The sequence below is a fragment of the Schistocerca cancellata genome, chromosome 4 (genome assembly GCF_023864275.1).
Source record: "Schistocerca cancellata isolate TAMUIC-IGC-003103 chromosome 4, iqSchCanc2.1, whole genome shotgun sequence".
Lineage (NCBI taxonomy): Eukaryota > Metazoa > Arthropoda > Insecta > Orthoptera > Acrididae > Schistocerca > Schistocerca cancellata.
The window spans coordinates 799,276,286-799,302,842 of record NC_064629.1 but is presented as its reverse complement, the minus strand read 5'-3'; the positions used below and the strand labels follow the sequence as shown (position 1 = coordinate 799,302,842).

General features: G+C 44.6%; 1 protein-coding gene across 1 annotated transcript in view; it reads left to right on the top strand.

The window, feature by feature from the left end:
• LOC126184436 (vitellogenin-like) overlaps positions 1-20,329 on the top strand; it is a 273,799-nt gene extending 253,470 nt beyond the window's left edge. Inside the window, exons 17-20 of the mRNA XM_049926828.1 lie at positions 5,750-6,328; positions 10,468-10,625; positions 20,034-20,174; positions 20,318-20,329. Of these exons, the coding sequence (XP_049782785.1) occupies positions 5,750-6,328; positions 10,468-10,625; positions 20,034-20,174; positions 20,318-20,329 (890 nt within the window). The remainder of the gene's footprint in view (positions 1-5,749; positions 6,329-10,467; positions 10,626-20,033; positions 20,175-20,317) is intronic.
• The last annotated feature ends 6,228 nt before the right edge of the window (positions 20,330-26,557 follow it).

Genomic DNA, 26,557 nt, shown 5'->3' with positions numbered 1-26,557 from the left:
TGTAGAACGTTTGACGTTATTGACAGAGCCACAATCTCACCTCTGCTTGCAGTTCCTCATCACTATCCTAAAACGTGTTCTTTAAGTTTTGGAGACAGATGAAAATCGGATGGGGCAGCTAGGGACTGTACGAGGATGACCGGTGACGGTCAGCCCAAGACGTCGATTGCTACAGACGTCACAGCGCTTGTGCATGGTCTGGCGTTCTCATGCTGAAGGAGAGAGTGCTCAATGAGTGGACGAAGTTTTCTGCGGTTAGAAACTCCATTACAGCACGCTGTTCCTCATGCACTGATATAATTATGTTGCACACCGACATGTTACACGCTACATTTCGGATCTCTCTAGCGGAAGATGGATGCAACTTGCGTCAGTGGATTGGGAAAGTTGACTGACTAATATGAATAGCCGGCCGGAGTGGCCGAGCGGTTAAAGGCACTACAGTTAGGAACCGCACTGCTGCTACGGTCGCAGGTTCGAACCCTGCCTCGGGCATGGTTCAAAAATGGCTCTGAGCACTATGGGACTCAACATCTTAGGTCATAAGTCCCCTAGAACTTAGAACTACTTAAACCTAACTAACCTAAGGACATCACACACACCCATGCCCGAGGCAGGATTCGAACCTGCGACCGTAGCAGTCCCGCGGTTCCGGACTGCAGCGCCAGAACCGCTAGACCACCGCGGCCGGCACCTCGGGCATGGATGTGTGTGATGTCCTTAGGTTAGTTAGGTTTAAGTAGTTCTAAGTTCTAGGGGACTGATGACCATAGCAGTTAAGTCCCATAGTGCTCAGAGCCATTTGAACCATTAATATGAATAACATGTAATACTTCAACCAACACCGAGCGAGGTGGCGCAGTGGTTAGCACACTGGACTCGCATTCGGGAGGACGACGGTTCAATCCCGTCTCCGACCATCCTGATTTAGGTTTTCCGTGATTTCCCTAAATCCTTTCAGGCAAATGCCGGGATGGTTCCTTTGAAAGGGCACGGCCGATTTCCTTCCCCGTCCTTCCCTAACCCGAGCTTGCGCTCCGTCTCTGGCTGGCTCTGAGCACTATGGGACTTAACATCTATGGTCATCAGTCCCCTAGAACTTAGAACTACTTAAACCTAACTAACCTAAGAACAGCACACAACACCCAGCCATCACGAGGCAGAGAAAATCCCTGACCCCGCCGGGAATCGAACCCGGGAACCCGTGCGTGTGAAGCGAGAACGCTACCGCACGACCACGAGATGCGGGCGCTCCGTCTCTAATGACATCGTTGTCGACGGGACGTTAAACACTAATCTCCTCCTCCTCCACTTCAACCAACATTGAGAACAGAATAAAACATTCGGAGTATTAGTTTTCAGTACGCCCTCGTACGCTTCACGTAAGAACCACGAGAAGCGGATGAGAGAAATCAGGATTCGCACAGAGGCATATGTATGTATGCCTGTATGTATGTAGCTACAGATATAGATAGAGCATCTCCAATTTTCGATTCATAATACGTGTCGTGGCGTAGTCGCGCTGGTGGGGTAATTGCGTCACAAATTGTAAACTAATCATCCGCTCCGTATTATTGCATCGAATTAGTTCGCGCCTGCAGATAAGTAATCTAATGAACAGATTTCCAAAGCGCAGTGATGTCGCGCCTTCCCAATCAATTCGTGTTAGCAGCTTCAGTTAATTGCATGCCCGGTTTGACGTTTGCCGCTTCACAAACGGTGTGCATATTGGACACCTGTAATGTGAGTTAAAAGCTTGGAATGATGCGCAACGGTGTTCTGAAATACCAGACGTGCTTATGAATAACCCTGTAGGTTACACAAATGAGCGTACTTTCGTTGGAACATCAGTTTACTGCAGGTCGTTGGAGCAACGAAGGGTACCAAAAGGCTGGAAAAAGCTGAAAGTTGTTATTTTTGTTCTAACTCGAGTTAATTAATATATTACAGTTCAAGCTGGCAAAAGAGGATACAGACACATACAACGACAAGCTTAGCCTGGCAAAGTGGACGTGGGATAAAGAGAGAACTGGTGTAGGTATGTTCCTAATAGGACCAGTCCAGAGCACAAATTACAATACCAGAGTTACTGTAACATCCAAAAAGCAGTCGAAGCATAGTTAAGTTCTTAGCAATGGTACAAAATAATGGCACTGGGAGAAGGTAACAATAATGTTCACAACACTACCTGTAGGCTTAGAACTGGCCTCTTTATCTACAAACTGCAATCAGTGAGGATGACCAAGAGATGCAGGTCAGCGGTGGCATTTACTACTGGTAGCGCCGTTGACGGTGTGAGAATAGCTACCGGTTTTCCCATATCATTTTCTGACGGATATATCAAACAATTCATTTCCCTTTACAAGAAGTGTTGGACAGAGGAACATAATTACTGCCCTGTGACACTGGCATCAAACTTCCGTTAAATTACCATACGTGTTCTATGCTCACGTGTTATGACATTCTCGAAAACAAAAATCTCTGTAGAAATCGACATGGACAATGCAAATAGTGATCTTGTGAAGCTCAGCTTGCTGTGTTCATCTGTAAGATTCAGAGGGCAGTAAATAACGACAGGAATGTTGATGACATGAGTCTTCACTGCCAGAAAGAATTTGAAATAGTCCTTTATTGTCATCTAGTGAACAAAACACGAGCAAAGGGATATTGGACCAACTTTGTGGCTGGACTGAGGACATCCTAACAGTCAGAACGATAGAAATAACTGATCTGTTGGACAAAGCCAGAAGCTCTGTCAGCCAGTTTGTAGATGATGCTGAAAGGAAAGCTGAAACGCGATTGTAGCGAAATGGAGGAATACCTGCAGAGGATAGACGCGTAGTGCAGTAACTGGCAGTTTACTCTGCCTGAATATGATACTGAGCGTAAAAAGGAGGAGCGACATACACTCCTGGAAATTGAAATAAGAACACCGTGAATTCATTGTCCCAGGAAGGGGAAACTTTATTGACACATTCCTGGGGTCAGATACATCACATGATCACACTGACAGAACCACAGGCACATAGACACAGGCAACAGAGCATGCACAATGTCGGCACTAGTACAGTGTATATCCACCTTTCGCAGCAATGCAGGCTGCTATTCTCCCATGGAGACGATCGTAGAGATGCTGGATGTAGTCCTGTGGAACGGCTTGCCATGCCATTTCCACCTGGCGCCTCAGTTGGACCAGCGTTCGTGCTGGACGTGCAGACCGCGTGAGACGACGCTTCATCCAGTCCCAAACATGCTCAATGGGGGACAGATCCGGAGATCTTGCTGGCCAGGGTAGTTGACTTACACCTTCTAGAGCACGTTGGGTGGCACGGGATACATGCGGACGTGCATTGTCCTGTTGGAACAGCAAGTTCCATTGCCGGTCTAGGAATGGTAGAACGATGGGTTCGATGACGGTTTGGATATACCGTGCACTATTCAGTGTCCCCTCGACGATCACCAGTGGTGTACGGCCAGTGTAGGAGATCGCTCCCCACACCATGATGCCGGGTGTTGGCCCTGTGTGCCTCGGTCGTATGCAGTCCTGATTGTGGCGCTCACCTGCACGGCGCCAAACACGCATACGACCATCATTGGCACCAAGGCAGAAGCGACTCTCATCGCTGAAGACGACACGTCTCCATTCGTCCCTCCATTCACGCCTGTCGCGACACCACTGGAGGCGGGCTGCACGATGTTGGGGCGTGAGCGGAAGACGGCCTAACGGTGTGCGGGACCGTAGCCCAGCTTCATGGAGACGGTTGCGAATGGTCCTCACCGATACCCCAGGAGCAACAGTGTCCCTAATTTGCTGGGAAGTGGCGGTGCGGTCCCCTACGGCACTGCGTAGGATCCTACGGTCTTGGCGTGCATCCGTGCGTCGCTGCGGTCCGGTCCCAGGTCGACGGGCACGTGCACCTTCCGCCGACCACTGGCGACAACATCGATGTACTGTGGAGACCTCACGCCCCACGTGTTGAGCAATTCGGCGGTACGTCCACCCGGCCTCCCGCATGCCCACTATACGCCCTCGCTCAAAGTCCGTCAACTGCACATACGGTTCACGTCCACGCTGTCGCGGCATGCTACCAGTGTTAAAGACTGCGATGGAGCTCCGTATGCCACGGCAAACTGGCTGACACTGACGGCGGCGGTGCACAAATGCTGCGCAGCTAGCGCCATTCGACGGCCAACACCGCGGTTCCTGGTGTGTCCGCTGTGCCGTGCGTGTGATCATTGCTTGTACAGCCCTCTCGCAGTGTCCGGAGCAAGTATGGTGGGTCTGACACACCGGTGTCAATGTGTTCTTTTTTCCATTTCCAGGAGTATATTGTTGTTCATCGAAACGTTGGTGACAAACCATTGTAACCAATAACAACCGTAAAATATGTAGGAGTATCAGTCCAGAGTTAGCTAAAGTGTAACGCCTAAATAAAAATAGTTGTAGTAAAACCAGGCGCCAAGACGAGATTCATTAGGATAAACCTAAGGGAATGTAATTCACACGTGACTGGAGTAGCTCTCTAAATCCCCGTTCGATCGATCCTTCCGTACTGCTCGTCAGTCGGAGGTTATTTCTTGGTAATGTTAATACAAGAGACAGAGAAGATCCAAAGAAGAGCTGCGCGTTTCATCACGGAATTGTTTAGTCGGTGGGAGAGTGTCACGTAGATGACACGTCTCCAGTACCAGAAGCTGAAAGGCATGCGTTGTGCATCATTGAGAGGCTTACTGTTTACGATTCGGAGAGCGAATATACCAAGGAGAGACAGAACTCATGTATCATCCTCCTCCATACATCTCGCGAAATGAAAACGGAAAGAAAATTACGAAGTTTAAGTTCAAGTCTTTCTTTTTTCCTGAATCTATACCTACATGAATGCTCTGTAATTCATTCATATGTGCCTGGCAGAGGGTTCGTCGAACCATTTTCACACTGTTTCTCTACTAATCTATTCAGCTCGCGGAAAAAACTAATACATGAATCTTTCCATGTGAGCTCTGATTCCTCTTATTTTATTTCAATACTCATTTCTCCCTACGTAGGTGGGTGTCGAGAAGATATTTTCACATTCCAAGGAGAACGTTGGAGATCGAAATTTCGTGAACAGTTCTCGCCGCAACGAAATGAGAATGATACCAGAAATATCAGCCATCACCATCTTTACGGCGGCTTGTAGAGTAGGGATGTGGGTGTAGCTTAACAGGTACTTTTTTAGTAATTATCAAACACCTCGTAGGTAGACATGTACGGAGGTACGACCTGAGACAATATTAACGCAGCCTGATGACGAGATGCATGGTGGTTAATGAATGAAAATGCGTTCAGTACACAAAACTGCACTGGTAACATCTAACTGATTTTAGTGCAGTTCGCTGAGATTGAGTGTAAAATCTGAACAACAATTATTTTTACTTCCCGAAAAATTATAAAATTTTGATATTCAACCTTCTTTAAGGAAGGTGTTTACTTACATTTAGCAAGGAATATCGTGATTAAAGTAATGAAAACTGCACCAACGTACTTGTTTTTTGATGCTTGCATCACCGAACATATTCCTGTAAACAAATACACAAATTAACTTGAAAATGAGAATACATTCTCTAAACGCGTTGTGCTAAGCTTCAAAAATTAAGTAACTGGTGCAGTTTTCGTTATTTAAATCACAGTTGTAGGCTTGCCTGAAACATCGAATATGTTGAACGAAATTGGGAGGAATAACTGTAACGACGATTTCTTGGTGTGCAGATCACGCCCAAGTGGCGAATGGCGTGTACAACGTACAGAGGGTGGCCCTAGCTGGAGCGCAGACGACCGAGGCGCCAGCAACCACGGAGATGACCTCTGCCACGGAGCCGCTCTCGACCGAGGCTGCTACCGAAGCCCTGGCCACCACCGCCGCTGCTGCCGGCACCACGGCGCCGCCCACCGAGGAGACCACACCCACCCCGGCCTCGACAACGACAACGACAACGACAACGACATCGAGCACGACGGCGACCCCTACGACTGTCGCAGAGGAAACCGCATCGACTCCGACCACGCAGTCGACAACTACCACGCAATCGACACCGACTCTGTTGACCCTGTTAACGGAACTGACGACTGTCCCGGAAAATGTGTCTACGTCACCATCGTCGGTACTGCTGACTACGATGCCAGAGCCGACCGAGGCACCGAAGGTGGTCGCCAACCTGACAGTGACACACCGCCAACCCGTGTCCTGGCCCACGCCATTCAACGCCACCGACCTCGACCCCTTTTCCGAGACGATCAACGGAAGCGGCCTACTGTATCTTCTGGACAAGGCCTTCAACGGAACAGACTGTAAGTATACCCCATGCTTATTACTTCCCGATGGCATTTTTACAAATGTGAGAGGAAGCAGGTCTAGGGTGTAGAGAACAGTAATAGTAATTATTCAGTGATTTGAAAATATTGAATCTGGCTACTGTTATTGTCACCGGACAGTAAAACGTCATAATTTTACATACATTTTGAGGGTAGATAGTTCATTTTTATTTCGTCACGTCTGTGATTTAGCTGCCACTCCATTATTACGATTCTGCTATGTTACACTTAAGTATTAATGGGAAGGAGAGTCACACAGCAGTCAGTCGCAAACCCATTACTTTTTATTACGCTTGCAAATCTAGATTTCGGCTATAAGTAGCCATCTTCAGTGGAGTTTCATTATAACTGAACAGACTCGCGGCAGTTCATGTCACCATACGTTCTTACAGGTGTGTAGGCAGAGTTCAAAATGTGCGTGAAATCTTATGGGACTTAACTGCTAAGGTCATCAGTCCCTAAGCCTACACACTACTTAACCTAAATTATCCTAAGGACAAACACACACACCCATGCCCGAGGGAGGACTCGAACCTCCGCCGGGACCAGCCGCACAGTCCGAGTCTCCTTCCGCCTATACACCTGGAAGAATATATGGTGACTTAAACTACCGCGAGTCTGTTGAATTGTAACGAAAATGCACCGAAGGTATAGATTCGTAAGCATAATAAAAACTAATGGGATTGCGACTGACTGCTGTGTGCCTCTTCTCCCGTACAATATACGGTCGCTGTGCACAACGATTTCTGATGGAAACAAAGTTGGTTACGTATTGATGGTCTGAAAGCGTTTCGCCCTAGGGGAGGATAGGGAAGGATTTAGGTCCATAAATAGTGACGTTATTGGTGATTTCTCCCGATACAAAGAGACATTCGGAATCGCTGTATTGTTGATAAGTCTTTGTTTTTCGGAACTGATGCATACTATCATACCAACTGTGCTCGTTAGTGGGCAATTTGTCACGTATAGTTTTGTTTGGTCTGGACTGATAAATGTCGCTCCTATTTTTTATATTATTTTCCCACACAGTCTACATATTTTTTTCTGTTTGTTGTGTAGATAAGAATATTTCTTCTTAACTTTTTAACTGAATTTTATTTTCTTTCTTACCATACAATCTCATGTCTTTGTCTTAAGTTGTCTACAAATAATGTTATATTATTATAATTACTTTCTTACTATAAATGGTTCATTTTGTTTTGGTTAGTTTATATATTTAATGTTTTACTGCAGCACTTTAAAGTTCACTCGTTACATACATTCGTTAGTAGCATGTATTCTTACATACGTCCACTGCCTGCTTTGTTTGCCAGTCTTGACTGGAAAAACATTAAAATATCTCTTTCGTAGTTTTTCACTGTACTGAATTGCTCTGAACTGTACTTAACTCTTGTGCAAGGCTAACTGTGTAATCATGGGAAGATATGATCTATAGACGGTAACAGCGAAGAAAGGGTAGTGGGGTGGGGAAACTGGATATGATATTTACGTCTTTCTGTGTGTGTATATGTGTATTTTATGTTTTAAGTATACTGCTCAGAAAAAACTTCTGTGTAGTTCGAATAGTGGAAGGGAGGTACTGGTAGAACTGAAGATATGAGGGAGGGTCTTCAGTTGTGATTACGTTGCCCAATCAGTAAGAGCACTGTCAGTTTTAGGCAAGGTTCTGAGTTTGAGTCCGTATCCGGCCCATATTTTAATATGTAATGAAGGTTCAAAGCAGTGTTCTCGTCGCTGCAGAGAGAATGATTCATTCTACTTTACGCAGGGTGTCATAAACGTTTTTTTTAAAGAAAGTGAAACATTCTCGGACTTCTTGCCGTCAAACAGTACTTTTTGTTTGTTTGTGAGGCTGTGCTCGGCAACTTTAGATGTCTCTAGTACTCAATCTTCTGAGAAAAAAGTTTTGTTCCATTCACCTATATATTGGGGTTTTGTAATTAAAGAGGCTTTAGAAATAAGAATGTGCGAGAAGAACTTCAACCGTGACTGAAGATATAACCTTAACTGCACATGAAGCCGTCTATGGGCTATATAAGGCCAGCATAGCAGCAGTTTTGACACACAATTTATCCTGACGAAGATGATGGAGGTAATACATGAAACATATGAATTACATCGATGGAGGTAATCGTCGAAAGCTGGAGGTTTCGTCCTGAACTGACGCGGCAGGAAGTCCGAGAATGTTCTTATATAACCCAAAGGTTGGTTTGGACACCACAGTGCCTTACAAGGAATTGTCCTGTTGGACATGTACGTCTTTGTCTTTCTGTAACCTTTAAACTGACGTACCCAGTTATTAGTTAGGGACCCTCGATCAAACAAGGACTCCGAAAAACGGTGCAACTTTACATTTTTCACATTAAAAGATGATTTCTAGAGATGAGAGAAGCGAGAGTCAACAGAAAATATCCTAGGCTGTCCTGAGAACGACCTCTATATGTTTGTATTTGTAGTTTGGCACTTACCCATATTTTTCCACACTTTCCTTTTTTCAGACTACACTTCTTCTTAAGTGCTAAAATATTCTTAGCCAATGAAACTCACACGCGCAAAATCTGTTAACAGCCCAAAATTCCTTTGCAAAACAGAATGAAGGAAGAAAGTAAAATACGTCTAAATATATTTTATTGCCGGCCAGGGTGGCCAAGCGGTTCTAGGCGCTACAGTCTGGAACCGCGGGACCGCTACGGTCCCAGATTCGAATCCTGCCTCGGGCATGGATGTGTGTGATGTCCTTAGGTTAGTTAGGTATAAGTAGTTCTAAGTTCTAGGGGACTGATGACCTCAGACGTTAAGTCCCATAGTGCTCAGAGCCATTTGAGCCATATTTTATTTCGAAAACATAATCTTCTTGGCAGCTAAATGTTTATGGAAAGTTAAGTCTTCTTGTGAGCTAAATATCCTTTGGAAGACTAGGTATCTTCTTTAAAATGACGGTGTTTCGTAAAATAAATAATCTGTTTAGCATAGTAAAGGGTGCTCTTATTAATCCGGGGGTGGGGCTGGAGAGAATAATTAAATTAACATTGGATAGGCGATGTGAAAGAAAGTAGAGAATCCGCGCAACACATGCCTATGGAAAGTCTCCATCTTGATTTTTAAATGAAACAAACTTGTTATGCAACTGTTTATGTCTCTAGCCGGCCGCGGTAGCCGTGCGGTTCTAGGCACGTCAGTCCGGAACCACGCGGCTGCTACGGTCGCAGGTTCGAATCCTGCTTCAGGCATGGATGTGTGTGATGTCCATAGGTCAGTTAGGTTTAAGTAGTCCTAAGTTTAGGGGACTGATGACCTCAGCTGTTAAGTCCCATAGTGCTTAGAGCCATTGAACCATTTCTTTGATTATGTCTTGAAACGTCCCCTTAGAAAAATTTATACAAGATTGTGCTTAACCTGACACACAATGTTTTTAGCGCAACGCGATCTGACTATCAAAGATCCCTGCAAAAGAATGGTACTGAGTAACTTTAACCTATACCTTTCACAAATCACTTGCCTCACAAAAATCTTCGTTACTGGAACTACTGCAATACAGCGAGCGCCACTACTGCCAGCTAAATAAAGATTCAAACTACGGAAGGCACTAACTACTGATAGGGATAGTTAGCAAATGAAAGATTTTAATAGAGAACAAACACTGTATTTACCTTAATATCATCACATATATAGCAGTTCATGATAAATTACAAAACTCCGCCATCTCTCTCCCCACATCCACCACTGCTGGCGGCTCACCTCCAACTGCGGAACGCTACGCGCTGTTCACATCCAGCTGCCGCTGCCCAACACTACAATGGCAGACAACAATGCAAACTAGCCACAGACTGCACACAGCACAGCCAGTGATTTTCGTACAGAGCGCTACGTAACGTTGCCAATAAGAAAACATAAACAGCCTACTTACATAAAGAAAACATAAATAGCCTACTTACAGTCTCTCAACGGTAGTCTTAGAGCTTTGTTTGTCGCCGTTGCATATGGCGCCTAATACAAACAAACGATCGATTTAATAATCAACCAGCCCTTTTTTCGTAGGATGTATAATTTATAAACTTAAAGGTTGGAATGTACGGTGTGAATGTACGAGAGTGTAAGCGTGTGTTGTCGGGCAGACGGGCGCGCTCTGACGGTGTCCGTGAACGCGAGCGTGCTGGCGCAGGGCGAGCCGGCGGCCAGCGAGTACCACGGCGTGGCCACGCTGGCGCGCGCGCTCGATGCCCGCCTCATCCGCGCCGGCATCTTCCTCAACAGCGAGGAAGACTCCTGGCAGGTCAGCACCTTATAACTTTAATTACTGTCTTACGAGGCGGCAGTATTACTCGATACCGTCAGTCACTTTCTGTTAATGACAAACCAGAAATAATCTATATAATAAATTTAAAATTTACTCTCACTTCACTTTAATATTTATTTTATTTCATTGCACATACTATTTTATTTCTTACTATTTCTTAGCTTTCTTCAACTATACACATAACTATAGTCACAGAAGTTGAAAATACACTACTGGCCATTAAAGTTGCTACACCAAGAAGAAATGCAGATGATAAACGGGTATTCATTGGACAAATATATTATACTAGAACTGACATGTGATTACATTTTCACGCAATTTGGGTGCATAGATCCTGAGAAATCAGTACCCAGAACAACCACCTCTGGCCGTAATAACGGCCTTGATACGCCTGGGCATTGAGTCACAGAGCTTGGACGGCGTGTACAGGTACAGCTGCCCATGCAGCATCAGCACGATACCACAGTTAATCGAGAGTAGTGACTGGCGCATTGTGACGAGCCAGTTCCTCAGCCACCATTGACCAGACGTTTTCAGTTGGTGAGAGATCTGGAGAATGTGCTGACCAGGGCAGCAGTCGACCATTTTCTGTATCCAGAAAGGCCCGTACAGGACCTGCAACATGCGGTCGTTCATTATCCTGCTGAAATTGAGAGTTTCGCAGGGATCCAATGAAGGGTAGAGCCACGTGTCGTAACACATCTCAAATGTAACGTCCACTGTTCAAAGTGACGTCAATGCGAACAAGAGGTGACCGAGACGTGAAACCAATGGCACCCCATACCATCACGTCGGGTGATACGTCAGTATGGCGATGACGAATACACACTTCCAATGTGTGTTCACCGCATTGTCGCCAAACACGGATTCGACCATCATGATTCTGTCAACAGAACCTGGATTCATCCGAAAAAATGACGTTTTGCCATTCGTGGACCCAGGTTTGTCGTTGAGTACACCATCGCAGGCGCTCCTGTCTGTGATGCAGCGTCAAGGGTAACCGCAGCCATGGTCTCCGTGCTGATAGTCCATGCTGCTGCAAACGTCGTCGAACTGTTCGTGAGGGTGGTTGTTGTCTTGCAAACGTCCCCATCTGTTGACTCAGGGACCGAGACGTGGCTGCACGATCCGTTACAGCCATGCGGATAAGATGCCTGTCATCTCGACTGCTAGTGATACGAGGCCGTCGGGATCCAGCACGCCGTTCCGTATTACCCTCCTGAACCCACCGATTCCATATTCTGCTAACAGTCATTGTATCTCGACCAACGCGAGCAGCAATGTCGCGATACGATAAACCGCAATCGCAATAGGCTACAATCCGACCTTTATCAAAGTCGGAAAAGTGATGGTACGCATTTCTCCTCCTTACACGAGGCATCACAACAACGTTTCACCAGGCAACGCCGGTCAACTGCTATTTGTGTATGAGAAATCGGTTGCAAACTTTCCTCATGCCAAGACGTTGTTTGTGTCGCCACCGGCGCCAACCTTGTGCGAATGCTCTGAAAAGCTAATCATTTGCATATCACAGCACCTTCTTCCTGTGGGTTAAATTTCGCGTCTGTAGCCCGTCATCTTCGTGGTGTAGCAATTTTAATGGCTGGTCTGATCCATGGAGAGTCAGGGTACCAGTCACGTGGTTCACTAAAGCTCATAAGCATTTGAAAAGAATCATTTTTCGAAATCATCAAGAATTACTGCTAAAATATTTCATTATTATTGCCGATTTCGATCTTCTGATCAGGTATCATAAAAGTAAGCTATTTTTTTCAGTTGATGGCATTATGCGGGTTCCGTGGTTGTATTAAAAGATGCCAGAACAGCTACTAAACACTAATTTTATGACAGTTTTCTTGAACACATTTCATTGTTTCTTGCCGTTGCCGATTTGGAAGGGTTCGTTTATTGTTGGGTGATAGCACTGTCTTCACAGGACGAACAGCTAATCAGCTTTCAATGCCATGGTGCGCTACAGTGAAAACATTTCAAACTGATAAATTTTCGAAAAGGAAATTTATTTTTTACTTAGCGTATAGCACTACACATGAAATAAAATAAAATTGGACATAAATACACATGATACATTAACCTGATAAACAGTTCTTGTATGTTAATATTCAATCTATGCTTGATGGTGTGGATATAGAAAAGTCGATTGGATCACCCAGGCAGACTCCCAGTTCACACTCCTCGACAATGTGTCGGAAGCTCTGGTTCGATACGTCACAGTCACAGCTTGTGCTGGACTCCTTACCCCATTTGCGCACGCTGTGTGCAAGCACTCCGTGTCCTATGCGGATGCGACTTATGATCTTCCACTTAAGCAATGGGAGTTCAAAGCCCTGGGGTCGCACTTCAGGTGGAGCATTTGTACTCCAGATTTCACACCATTTGCCGTCAGTGTTGGAATTTTTATCAGCAAACTGATGGACCAGTCAACCAGAGAACATTTTCATGGATAGTGGCGCGTCGAGCAGACCCCTTTTCGTTTATCGGAGGAATACAAAATTGAGAATGGAGTTTCCCATTAGGGGGTCAATTGAAGCGTCATTGGAAAGGATTTTGAAATATGCGATTTTCTACCCATTTTGACATTTCCGTTTACAACGGCATCTGTCGCATTTTTCTCACAGATCGAACTGTCAGCTAAACGTTTTGGTTTGGCCCTGCATCTATACTCAGTATTATTTGTACGTTTATTAGTGTCATTTAGACTCGATACATTGAAGGTTGCCGTTTTTATAGTTTTATTAGGTCATTTTAGAGTCTACGTAAACGTTTGTTTACATTATAGATACGAGGGATATTCAGTAGGTGTAGCTTACCGTAGGTTACTGTCTAATTCTTTTATAATATTCACTAGATAGTCCCTAGCAGTTTACTGTAGGTCACTGTTTTTTTTTTTCTTTAGTATTCACTAGATAGTCCCTAGCACGAAAATAAGCACCACACATTTTTATTGTTTTTCATTGTTGGGTGTCCTTTCTGCCAACTAGAGTGTAACTGTTAACCTTGTGTGGCAGTAGGTTTCCCTAAGTTTCTTATAGTAAATCACATATTAGCTAGATGTATAGGGACTGTGTCTGTTGGCCACAGTGCAAACGCAGCTGGAAGCTTTGTTGGCCACAGTCAACAGGCTCCAGAGTGCCACCTTGAGGTGCGGTGGGGATGGGGTGCCTGGGGCAGCCCCTGCTGTACTAGATGTGCAAAGGGGGGGGGGGGGGGGATGTCACAGCTCTCTGTCACTGAGCAGGCCTCAGGTGCGACTGAGCCGTCCGGCCCACTCTCACCTCAATATGGTTGGCGGACTGTGTTGAGGTCTCGAGCCTCAAGGCGAAGGCTACATGGGGGAAGTTGGCTCCTGCCAAATCCCATGCACTTGGCTAATAGATTCAGTGTGCTATCTTTTGCTGGGGGGGGGGGGGGAGGCTGAGCCGGATCAGAATTAACCTTTCGCCGGGATAGTGGCCGCTCCTGCAGCAAGGTCCGGGCAGGCACGTGGGGTATTGGGAGCTCCAATGTTAGGCGGGTCATGGAGTCCCTCAGGAACGTAGCGGCTAGGGCGGGGAAGAAGTCCAACGTTTCCAGGATGTGGAAGAAGATTGTTGCACATGTCGTCACCAACGATGCCAGTCGTAGGGGTTCCGAGGAAATCGTTGGGTCTTTCGACGGCTGGCTAAATTGGCGAAGGCGACCTCCATCTCTCAAGGAGTGGAAGCCAAGCTGACGATTTGCAGCATCGTACCCAGGGTGGACCGGGGTCCTCTAGTTTGGAGTCGAGTGGAGAATCTAAAACAGAGGTTACGTCGACTCTGTGACGAAAATGGTTGTAGATTCCTCGACTTACTCTATGGTGTGGCAGGTTGTAGGAAGTCCCTCGATAGATCAGGGGTGCACTAACACAGGAAGCAGCTACATGGGTAGCACTGTACTTGTGGCGTACACATGGCTTTTTTTTAGATTAGATTCCTTCCCAGGTGAAACAAACCGTTGGCCTGAAAAATTACCAGTTCATGACAGTGATGTTGGTGTGCCAACTATAAAAATGGTTAGTTCGCCCAAACAGGTAATTCCAAAGGATTTAAATATGCTAAATCTCATGTTAGTAAATTATCGAAGTGTATGTAGGAAGATCCCCACGTTACTCGCCGAAATAAACAGTAGTAATGCCAATATTGCTACAGACGCGAAATTTAACAGACAGGAAGAAGATGCTGTGATGTGCAAATGATTAGCTTTTCAGAACATTCACACAAGGTTGGCGTCGGTGGCGACACCTACAACGTGCTGACATGAGGAATGTTTCCAACCGATTTCTCATACACAAACAGCAGCTGACCGGCGTTGCCTGGTGAAACGTTGTTTTGATGCCTCGTGTAAGGAAGAGAAATGCGTACCATCGTGTTTCCGACTTTGATAAAGGTCGGATTGTAGCCTGTTGCGATTGAGGTTTATCGTAACGCGACATTGCTGCTCGCGTTGGTCGAGATCCAATGCCTGTTAGCAGAATATGGAATCAGTGGGTTCAGGAGGGTAATACAGAATGACGTGCTGGATCCCGACGGCCTCGTATCACTAGCAGTCGAGATGACAGGCATCATATCCGCATGGCTGTAACAGATCGTTCAGCCACGTCTCGATCCCTGAGTCAACAGATGGGGACGTTTGCAAGACAACAACCATCTGCACGAACAGTTCGACGACGTTTGCAGCAGCATGGACTATCAGCTCGGAGACCATGGCTGCGGTTACCCTTGACGCTGCATCACAGACAGGAGCGCTTGCGATGGTGTACTCAACGACGAACCTGGGTGCACGTATGGCAAAATGTCATTTTTTCGGATGAATCCAGGTTCTGTTCACAGCATCATGATGGTCGCATCCGTGTTTGGTGACATCGCGGTGAACGCACATTGGAAGCGTGTATTCGTCATCGCCATACTGGCGTATCACCCGGCGTGGTGGTATGGGGTGCCGTTGATGACACGTCTCGGTCACCACTTGTTCGCATTGACGGCAGTGGCTCTACCCTTAATTCGATTTGTGCGAAACGCTACATTTCAGCAGGATAATGCACGACCGCATGTTGCAGGTCCTGTACGGGCCTTTCTGGATACAGAAAATGTTCGACTGCTGCCCTGGCCAGCACATTCTCCAGATCTCTCACCAATTGAAAACGTCTGGTCAGTGGTAGCCGAGGAACTGACTTGTCACAATACGCCAGTCACTACTCTTGATGAACTGTGGTATGGTGTTGAAGCTGCATGGGCAGCTGTACCTGTACACGCCATCCAAGCTCTGTTTGACTCAATGCCCAGGCGTATCAAGGCCGTTATTATGGCCAGAGGTGGTTGTTCTGGGTACTGATTTCTCAGGCTCTGTGCACACAAATTGCGTGAAAATGTAATCACATGTCAGTTCTAGTATAATGTATGTGTCCAATGAATACCAGTTTATCATCTGCATTTCTTCTTGGTGCAGCAATTTTAATAGCCAGTAGTGTATTAGGTGCCGTACGGAACACTGGTTGAAATAAGACATAAATAGCAGTGAAATTTTGAACTCGGATTGGACAATGTTTAGGAAGGATAGGACTGATGCCATGGGAGGTGGTGTGTTCATTGCAGTTAATAGCTGTTTAAACGCAGCTGATAACGATACTAGGTCGGACAGTGAAATAGTCTGGATAAAGCTGCGAATCAGACAAGTAGTGGCCATTGTATTAGGATGTTTTTATAGACCACCATCATCCGCAACAAACGTCGCAGAACGTTTCAGGGAAAGTCTTGAGTATATAGGAAATAAATATCCAAATTATCCATAGTTATATGTGGAGACTTTAATCCAGCGGCCATTGACTGGAAAAATTACACGTTTATTACGGGGGGCAGAAGCAAAGACTCGTGTGAAGTTATTCTAGGAGCGCTCTCAACATACAACCTTGAGCAATTGGTTAGAAAACCAACTCTTGGCGACAAACAGACCTGACCTTTTTGAGGAAGTAAATCTAGAAGAAGGTATTAGCGACCATAATGTCGTTGTGGCTTCTATTTCAGTGGAAGTTGAAAAAAATCCAAAGAAACAGCGTAGAGTTTTCTTGTTTGGGAAAGCATATAAAAGTGTCATTAATGAGTATGTTCATTGTCAGCTTCAAGCATTCACCGCGGGACACCAAGGTATTGAGCATCTTTTCTCGGAATTTTAAGGTATTGTCCACCACGTGCTAGAGAAATATGTGCCTAGCAAAAGTATAGTTGACGGAAAGGATCCACCTTGGTTCAACAAACATATTAGGAAGTTTCTGAGAAAGCAGAAGAATTTGACGGTCGTTTAAAACGCGGGACATACAGAAATTATGCGAAATAAAAGCTGCTGCAAGAGATCAATGAGAGATTCTTTTAACGATTTTGAAAGCAATATTTTATCTGCAGATTGTAAAAAAATCCCCAAAATTTTTGGTCGTACGTAAAATCTATGAACGCTACAAATATTTCAATACCTTCTCTTGCTGACAGTACGGGTAATGTAACGGACGGTGATAAACAGAAGGCCGAAATTCTAAACTTAGCTTTCAAAAACTCGTTTACGGTAGAGAACTGCAGCACCATTTCCCCTTTAAATTATCAAACGAACGCAAGGATGGCTGACATAGTGTTTAGTGTATCTGGGATTGTAAAACAGTTAAGTTCCTTAGACGCCAGGAAGGGCCGGCCGGTGTGGCCGAGCGGTTGTAGGCGCTTCAGTCTGGAACCGCGTGACCGCTACGGTCGCAGGTTCGAATCTTGCCTCGGGCATGGATGTGTGTGATTTCCTTAGGTTAGTTAGGTTTGAGTAGTTCTAAGTTCTAGGGGACTGATGACCTCAGATGTTAAGTCCCACAGTGCTCAGAGTCGTTTGAACCATTTGAGCCATGAAGGCATCTGTTCCAGACGGTATCCCCGTAAGATTTTATGTTGACTATGCTACATATATAACTCCATTCTTATCCATCATCTATCAGAGATCATTGGAACAGTGGAAAGTTCCACGGGACTGGAAGAAGGCCCGGTCGTAGCAATCTATAAAAAGGGTAGAAAATGGGATGCACATAATTACCGGCCAATTTCACTGACATCGATTTGTTGTAGAATCATGGAACATATTTTGTGTTCAGACATAATGTCGTTTCTAGACTCTGAGAAGCTCATCTCCAGAAACCAGCACTGTTTTAGGAAACAGCGGTCATGCGAGACACATCTGGATCTATTCGTGCATGATATACAACAGGCTCTAGATACCGGCTCCCAGGTTGATGCCTTATTCCTCGACTTTTGAAAGGCGTTCGACTCATTTCCGCACTGTCGCTTGTTCCAAAAAGTGTGCGCTTACGGTCTATCCGATGACATATGCGGTTGGTTAGAAAGTTTTCTAAAAGACAGAGAGCAGTATGTCATCCTGAATGGGGAGACTTCAACAGAAACAAGAGTAATATCAGGTGTGCCCCAGGGCAGCGTAATAGGTTCGCTGCTTTTTACGATTTACTTAAACGATCTGGTTGATGGTATTGTCAGCGGCATTAGGAAATAGCTTGCAACACTTTAGTTAGTCCAGTCTTAGAGTATTGTTCGTCTGTATGGGACCCTTACCAGTTGGGTCTGATTCGAGACTGAGAAGGTCCAAAGAAGAACGGCACGATTCGTGACTGGTACATTTAGCCATCGCGAGAGCATTACAAATCTCATAGAAAGTTTGAAGTGGGACACACTTGCAGATAGACGACGCGGTAAACGGAAAGGGCTGCTCCCTAAATTCCAAAATCCGATCTTCGCGGAGGATGTAGAGCATATATTATTATCACCAACTTTCAAATCGCGCAAGGATCACCATTCAAAGATAAGGGAAATTAGAGCAGAAACAGTCGTTTTTCCCTCGCGCGATCCGCGAGTGGAACAGAGAGGGGAAATATGACTTTGACGCGAATATTGCCCTCCGCCGCACACCGCTTGGTGGTTAGCGGAGTATATATGTAGATGTAGAGATGTAGAATTCGTGCTTCCTGTTTAAGACAAAAATGCTGTCTTCTTAGAACGCACACGATTTAAAGATAACACAAGCAGCGAATTAGACACGTAAGGCCTCGTAAGACGAGGGCACCATTTACCGGTCATAGATTCACATATTTGGATGAAATATCTGCGCAGATATTTCCCATTAAAGAAAAATCGTCACTTATTTCGGATTATGAGAAATATTCTGTAGGAGGAGCAATGTTTTACTGTGAGGTCACTTCTGTATGAGCTTTACATGCGTACACGAACCAGTCTCTCGCAATTAATTCGTTAAATAGTCCGCCCCCGGTAACTGAGTGGTCAGCGCGACAGAATGTAGATCCTAAGGGCCCGGCTTCGATTCCCGGTTGGGACGGAGATTTTCTCCGCTCAGGGACTGGGTGCTGTGTTGTCCTAATCATCATCATTTCATCGTCATCGACGCGCAAGTCGCCTAAGTGGCGTCAAATCGAAAGATTTGCACCCGGCGAACGGTGTACCTGACGGGAGGCCCTAGTCACACGACATTTACATTTAATTCGTTAAATAATGCCTCAAAGCTCTGTGACTATGCTGATTATTTTAAGTTTCTCATAGTACCAGGTACTGTCCTGCTGTCAAACATGCGACTTTTATGTCAATTACTTTGTCCTCCCGTTTTAGTGCTATCAGCGTAATGTTTTGTCGTTTTATGGAAACTGTGTATGTAACGAAAATAAAATAAAGTAAAAACCTCGAAGTGAAGTCACATTTTTTATATAACCGATGTTGTGTGTAAAATATATCGCAGGATACGTGTATCGTTTCATACCATTTTAGAGAAGGCACGTTTTCTCTGGAAGAGAAACTGTTAGCAGAAAGGAAATGTGAAAGCGCCTGAATATAGCGTTAGGAACGAAATAAGTTATTTTGTAAAATATACGATAGGGGTTACGGCTGTTGCGACTGCAGTAGAATTGTGAATGGTATTGGTGAACGTAAATTGTAGCAAGTTTATTAGTCGTAGCAGTAGCTGAAAAAAAGTTGGTTTATTCTCTCTCGTGTAGAATTCGTAAAGAAATTACCATGTATGTAGAATAAATGTACGAGGAAGGGAAATATCCTCTGTCACATAAGTCACGGTAACAGTATGCAGCATAGAAAACATACATAAATGAAGATGCACAATATTTATGACTGTTGATTGATTACCTAGAACTGGCTGGAACTGCACGTAGTGATAGAGCGAGTATCGCAGTGCCGATACATGGAAGTCTAACTTAAGATATCTATCGTAACTTAATAAATATTCCTTAGTATTTATCTCTAGCGGCAATGCCGCAAAAATTGACGGATGGCGTGTGGTATGTGACAGATTGCGGCTACGGGCAGCTGGGAAGTTGAGCCGCTTCCGTTCCTGGACGTTGACAGCCTGCTGCGAAGTAACCTGGCGTCCAACATCAGCGCCGACTTCGTCTACCAGGCCAACGAGACTAGATACATCGTCCTTGTTAAGGTAAGTTCCGTTCGTACACGGCGCCGCCTCGTTTGCTGAAATTATGAAACTCAAAAGTCTCGTTACCACATGATAGGGTCCTCCGGAATTCAATAGTGAATGTTACTGAGTAGACTACTATACTTACAACATTATGTGTCCAGAGAAACACTTGATTGCTTCGTTAAATATTACTTGCTGTGTTATTGAAGTAGAATTTACGATCGCAACACAGACTATAAAGCTGTGTGTAGATATTTTTTCTGGAGAATCAAGTTGACAAAAATTGTCAAGCACGTGAGAAATTAAATCTTTAGGCTAAGTCTCTGTTGTTGTGAACCTGTAAGTTTTTCACTCACTGAATCTATGGAATACCATATTTCACAAAGTGTGGCAGTCGTATTGAAGCTTTCATGACTTTATCTTCCTTCGATATTTGAACTAGTTAACTAACTCACCCAGTTATCTTTGGAGAAAATCCAGTCGATGATATTATTTACCTACTTTTCACGTTAAAAACGCTAGTGAAGACACAGTTTATGGTATGCCAGAATCTTACAGTGAAGAGACTGACGACGAAAATGACTGTTGCACAGTATTAGATAACTGTGGACTCTACAGGGTGTTCGGCAATTCCCGTTACAAACTTTTAGGACTTGTATAGGGGAGTGAGTACATAACATTACGCGTTCTTGAAAGCTGTGCCACTGAATGTCCTCCAGAAAATGTGGTTTCAGCATGATGGTGCACCACCTCTCAATTCTCACGTGCTGTTCGGAGACATCTCAACAGACGATACGGCGAAAGTTGGATAGGACGTTGTGGTCCAACTGCGTGGCCTCTGCGATCGTCAGATTTAACTCATATGGACTACTTCTTGTGGAGTGATACGCAAAGTTTAATTTGCGAGACTCGTGTAGAGACAGAGGAAGATCTGCTGACACGAGTTCTGGCCGCTGCACGGGAAATGAAGAGACACCAGGCGGGGTGAATAGTGTGTACCAGAACATGCTTCCTAGGTTCAAAATGGCTCTGAGCACTATGGGACTCAACTGCTGTGGTCATAAGTCCCCTAGAACTTAGAACTACTTAAACCTAACTAACCTAAGGACATCACACAACACCCAGCCATCACGAGGCAGAGAAAATCCCTGACCCCGCCGGGAATCGAACCCGGGAACCCGGGCGTGGGAAGCGAGAACGCTACCGCACGACCACGAGATGCGGGCCATGCTTCCTAGGTATAATGTCTGTAACAACGTTGGTGGTCGCCACATCGAGCCACTGTTGTAATGCATCAGGACTGTTCTGTACGTACAGTATGCTGGTTTTTTTGTTTTGTTTTAGAATATTGTAACCATGTAATGTTTAAGCGTCAACGCAAACAAATTTTCTTGACTGATAAATGGACGTTTCGTTATGTTTCCTTTCGAATTGTTACCTAATGATTGTACTGCGTCTCGTCTAATTTAGTTCCTCAATCAGAAATAGGTGATTTAAACATCTGAACTAAAACCGTCGTAGAACTGAAGCGGTAAGTTTCCGGACATGGGTTTCTATTCCAAATTTTATGTGTTCACTCCTCTCTACAAGTCCTTGACTTTGTAACGGGAATTTCCGAACGCCCCGTAAAAGTGTTTTTAATGAAAAGAGAAAGTATTAGTTATTTACTTACAAGTTATCGAATGAAACAATTGTACTCTTATCAGTCACTGTTATTTATATCCATAGCGTGTTCACAAGGTTTAAACCTCCTTCATAGGTTGTATTTATGTGTGTTAATATGACGTGTGAGTTGTGTTAAGACTCTGGGATAACGTGTGACACTGTCTAGTGGAGAAACGAAACAATGTTTCAGAATATGCCTCTGTGGATGTCTTTGACTAAAAACTAAACGTAAATGTAAATGTGAAAATGAAACGACTAATACAGAATACTTCCAAAGTCGTAACACAGCACACAACACACACGCAATAGTGACTGGTAACAGTAAACCAGTTGTTTCACGATATCAATAAAAGTCATGGTAAAGTCTAACCTAAAATGTTCGCATTCAAAATTTGCAAGTTACGTGGCTCTTAATTGCGATCTCTCGCTGTGATGTGGAACGAATCTGTTTACAATTATAAAAACATTTTTAGATGAAAAATGTGGCAACATCAGATCATTTACATCACTGTTTAAACTTATTTTCGTGAATTTATTTGTGCTTCACTATGTTCAGTCACACCCACACTTTACACTATTACATTGTCCGAGATTCTTGTACGAAGAAAAGTATGTTGGTAAAACCTTTGTAATTAGATGCTGTTAACACTGTAGTATTTAAATTTCTGTTAATTGTGGCTTCAAATGTTTATAACGATAAAGACAGGTCCACCTCTAGTAGACAAAAATATAAGTTCGATCAATGATTTTGTAATCAGTTAGAATAATCTGTTGAGACGTGAACCGCGATGCTCCATATTTGTCTCCACATACTGGGCAGCGGGCACAACAGGTATGCTGCTGGAATTCTCCAGCAGCAGATAGACACGTTAGAGTTACCTTTTGCAATCACGTCAGATGAAAGTGTCGTTCGGAGAAACAGTCGTGCACAAACGAGAATTTACTTAGTCTCCGTGCCGGCAAGTTTTTACCGTAACTGCGCTCTCTGGAAAGGAAAGACCAGTTGCCGCTAACGTCTCACTCAGCCGCCGCTCACGCTAGAGCTGGCACCGCAGTTTCTTCAATTACCCTCCTATTTATAGCTAACTTGTTTCTCATTAATTCATACATGTTTCTTAAAGGGTGTCTGTTACAGACTGCGCGTGAATAAATCTGAGCGAGACGAGCATACTTGAACGAGTGTTTTATAAGCTACCTTGTTCGGGAATATATTAAATTCATTATGATTCTACCAATGGATCTTAGCGTATCTGTCTAACTTGCAACTAGTTTTAGGTGGTCTTCCCAGCCTAAATCGGTTTGGATTCAGACCATCATGACACCTGACACTCAAAGTCTAATAGGTATTTGCAGCAATTTGCGCACAGTACGTACATTTCTTGGAAATGAGGGTCATTTTTCCAGTCCTAGCCCAAATGCCGTCGATCCTTTGCAAATCTGCCAGCTGTCTGCTTCAGTGTTCTGGCATTAGAAATTCCCTATGTGGATCAGCATCATCCGCGAAAAGATTAGTGGAGTTCCCGACGTTATTCACAGGCTCACTTATAGACATCATGTTAAAAAAAAAGTAGGATATAAAGGGTGTCCGAAAAGTCTTTCCCTGAGTACATAAATTGATAACTCGGGCTAGAAGTAAGATACAAATATGAAACTGGTGTCTAATTGTTTACAAAATATCAAAATGGTTCAAATGGCTCTGAGCACTATGGGACTTAACTTCTGAGGTCATCAGTGCCCTAGAACTTAGAACTAATTAAACCAAAGTAACCTAAGGACATCACACACACCCATGCCCGAGGCAGGATTCGAACCTGCGACCGTAGCGGTCGCGCGGTTCCAGACTGTAGCGCTTAGAACCGCTCGGCCACACCAGCCGACTTACAAACTATTAAAGTTTTTTTTTTCACACATCAGTAAACTTCCACCTGAGCACCCTTGGAGCACGTAGCACATCTAGGCGATATTCAATTTCCGTCCACACATTAGCCAACATCACTGGAGGAATCGATTCAACGACTGTGGTTATCCGTTGCCGCAGGGTTTCAAGATCTGGTACACGTGTTCGGTAGACCTCGTCCTTGACATAACCCCATAAAAAGAAGTCTAATGGGGTTATGTCAGGAGAGCGTGGAGGCCAAACCGTTGGCCCATCACGACCAATCCATCGCCCAGGAAAGTTCATATCGAGATAGGCACGGACGTCCAAACCCCAATGAGGCGGTGCACCGTCTTGCTGAAACAAGACATCGGGGTGATACTGAAGCAGCTGAGGAACAGCATACAGTTGCAACATGTCCAGATACACTGCAGATGTGACGGTAGCCTCAGCGAAGAAGAATGGCCCGAGAATTAGATCGTTCAATAGCGCGCACCAAACATTCACCTTTGGACTGCCTCTGGTGCACTCCATGACCTCGCCAGGGGGTTGTGAACCCCAAATGCTCTCATTATGGTGATTCACTACTCCACTGACAAGAAAGGTCGCTTCGTCGGAAAAGGCAATTCGTCTGAGATAACCATCAGCGTCCTCAATACGTGATAGCATTTCGACTGCAAAGACATATCGATGTGTACTGTTATTGGGCAACAAGGCCTGAACGATTTGCACTTTGTATACACGAAACAATAAACGTCTGTGTAAAATGTCATGGAGAGAGCTTTTTGGCATCTGTAATTCACGTGAGGCCCTGCGCACCGTTTTCTTCGGACTTCGCAGAAAAGACTGCCTTACAGCTTCCACCCTGTCTGCTGAGGTTCTCGGTCGGCCAGACCTCGGTAGGTCAGCAACCGATCCTGTGTTCTTGGACTTCTCACACCAGGCTTTAATGTTCTTGACATCAGGTGGATTCCTTTCAAATGTTGCCTGGAAGTGTCTCTGCACTGTGGTTGGTGATCGTGTCTCATGGTACCACAGGACACACTGTGCCTTCTCCTGATTGGTTAACATGGCTTCTTGGGCACTGCATCTCATCCACTACTTACGTACTGCGTACCTAAAACAGAAAAAAAACTTTGATAGTTGTAAACAATTCGACACAAGTTTCGCATTTGTATCTCACTTCTAGCCTGAGTTATCAATTTATGTAATCAGGGAAAGTATTTTCGGACACCCTGTAGTACTGGTTGAAATCAGAAAGAAGTCCTCCAACATATGTCTGGATACAAAAAGTTGTTGAGATTAAGACATAACACTTGCAACTTTCCCCTGCATCAGCTATTCCGTGAATATCGTTTTAGGTTCGTGCTGGCATCAAAACAAGGTCAGTGAATCCATGGAGTGTGAGCAATATAAGAAGTCAAATGGAATCGTATTACCCCACGCGGGAAATGGCAGACATGGTATTGTTCTTTGGTCATCTTTTACCTGCCTTTGTTTTTTTGTTCGTTTTTGTCTTCTGACTGGTTTGATGCGGCCCTCCATGAATTCCTCTTCTGTGCCAATCTTTTCATATCAAAATATTTCTTGCAACCTACGTCCTCAGTTATTTGCTGGATATATTCCATCCGCTGTTTTCCTCTGCAACTTTTATTCTCTGATGTCTTATCATATACCCTATCATCATGTCCGTCCTTCTTGTCAGTGTTTCCCATACATTCCTTTCCTTGCCGTTTCTGCGGAGAAACTCCTCATTTCTTACCTAATCAGTCCACCGAATTTTCAGGATTATTCTGTACCACCACATCTCAATTGCTTCGATTTTCTTCTATTCCGGTTTTCCCACTGTCCGTGTTTCACTGACATACAGCGCTGCACTCCAAAGGAACATTCTCAGAAATCTCTTCCTTAAATTTAGACCTATATTTGATACTTCTCTTAGCCAGGAATGCCCTTTCCGCCCTGACATTCTACTGTGGAAACACTGGAAGACGTTGGTGTATTAGACACCCATCAACAACGTGTATACTTTGGAGGAGCATCTGTCTCATAAAAGTGAACAAATTCGAGATCCTAGGGCAGCCAGATGCTGTCGAACGAGGTCGTGATTGTTTGAGTAGGAGCGCTGAAGGATGTGTAAGAATGAGTGTGCTGGCTGCACTGAGAATCTCTTATAGTGTCTGCATAAAGATGACTGTCGTCATCCTTCCCTCTGTTGAGAAATTTGCTTTGTTTTTAATCCCACTCTCAGTCCTCCTTACATCTGTCATTTCAGAGTTCCTGCGACTATGGTTCAAATGGGTCTAAGCACTGTGGGTCTTAACATCTGAGGTCATCAGTGCCCTAGACTTAGAACTACCTAAACCTAACTAACTTAAGGACATCACGCATATCCAAGCCCGAGGTAGGATTCGAACCTGTGACCGTAGCAGCAGCGCGGTTTTGGGCTGAAGCGCCTAGAACCGCTCGGCCACAGCGGCCGGCTCCTTCGACTATAAAAATAGGGAAATGTAGTACGATCTTCATCCGAGAAAGCATTCAGTAAACAGGATACGGAATTTTGTGCTTCTCTTTGTCGTCGTCCGTATGTCAGTATCATCAATGACCAACTGGATGTTTCTGCAATCCGTTTGCTGCCTATACTTGATACCAAAAGTTCTTACGTTCTTTCTTCAGTTTGCTGAACAAGATATTGCTTTAAAATTAATTGAACGCTTCTCTCATTGCTCTCATGACAGTTACTTTGACTTCGTTCAGTTTGTTTTCTATTCAACAAGGCTTCAGCTCTGTTTAAATCGGTGATGTAGCTGCCTTTCTTTTCGCAGTAACTTTCTAACATAACTACTGAACAAAGGCACGT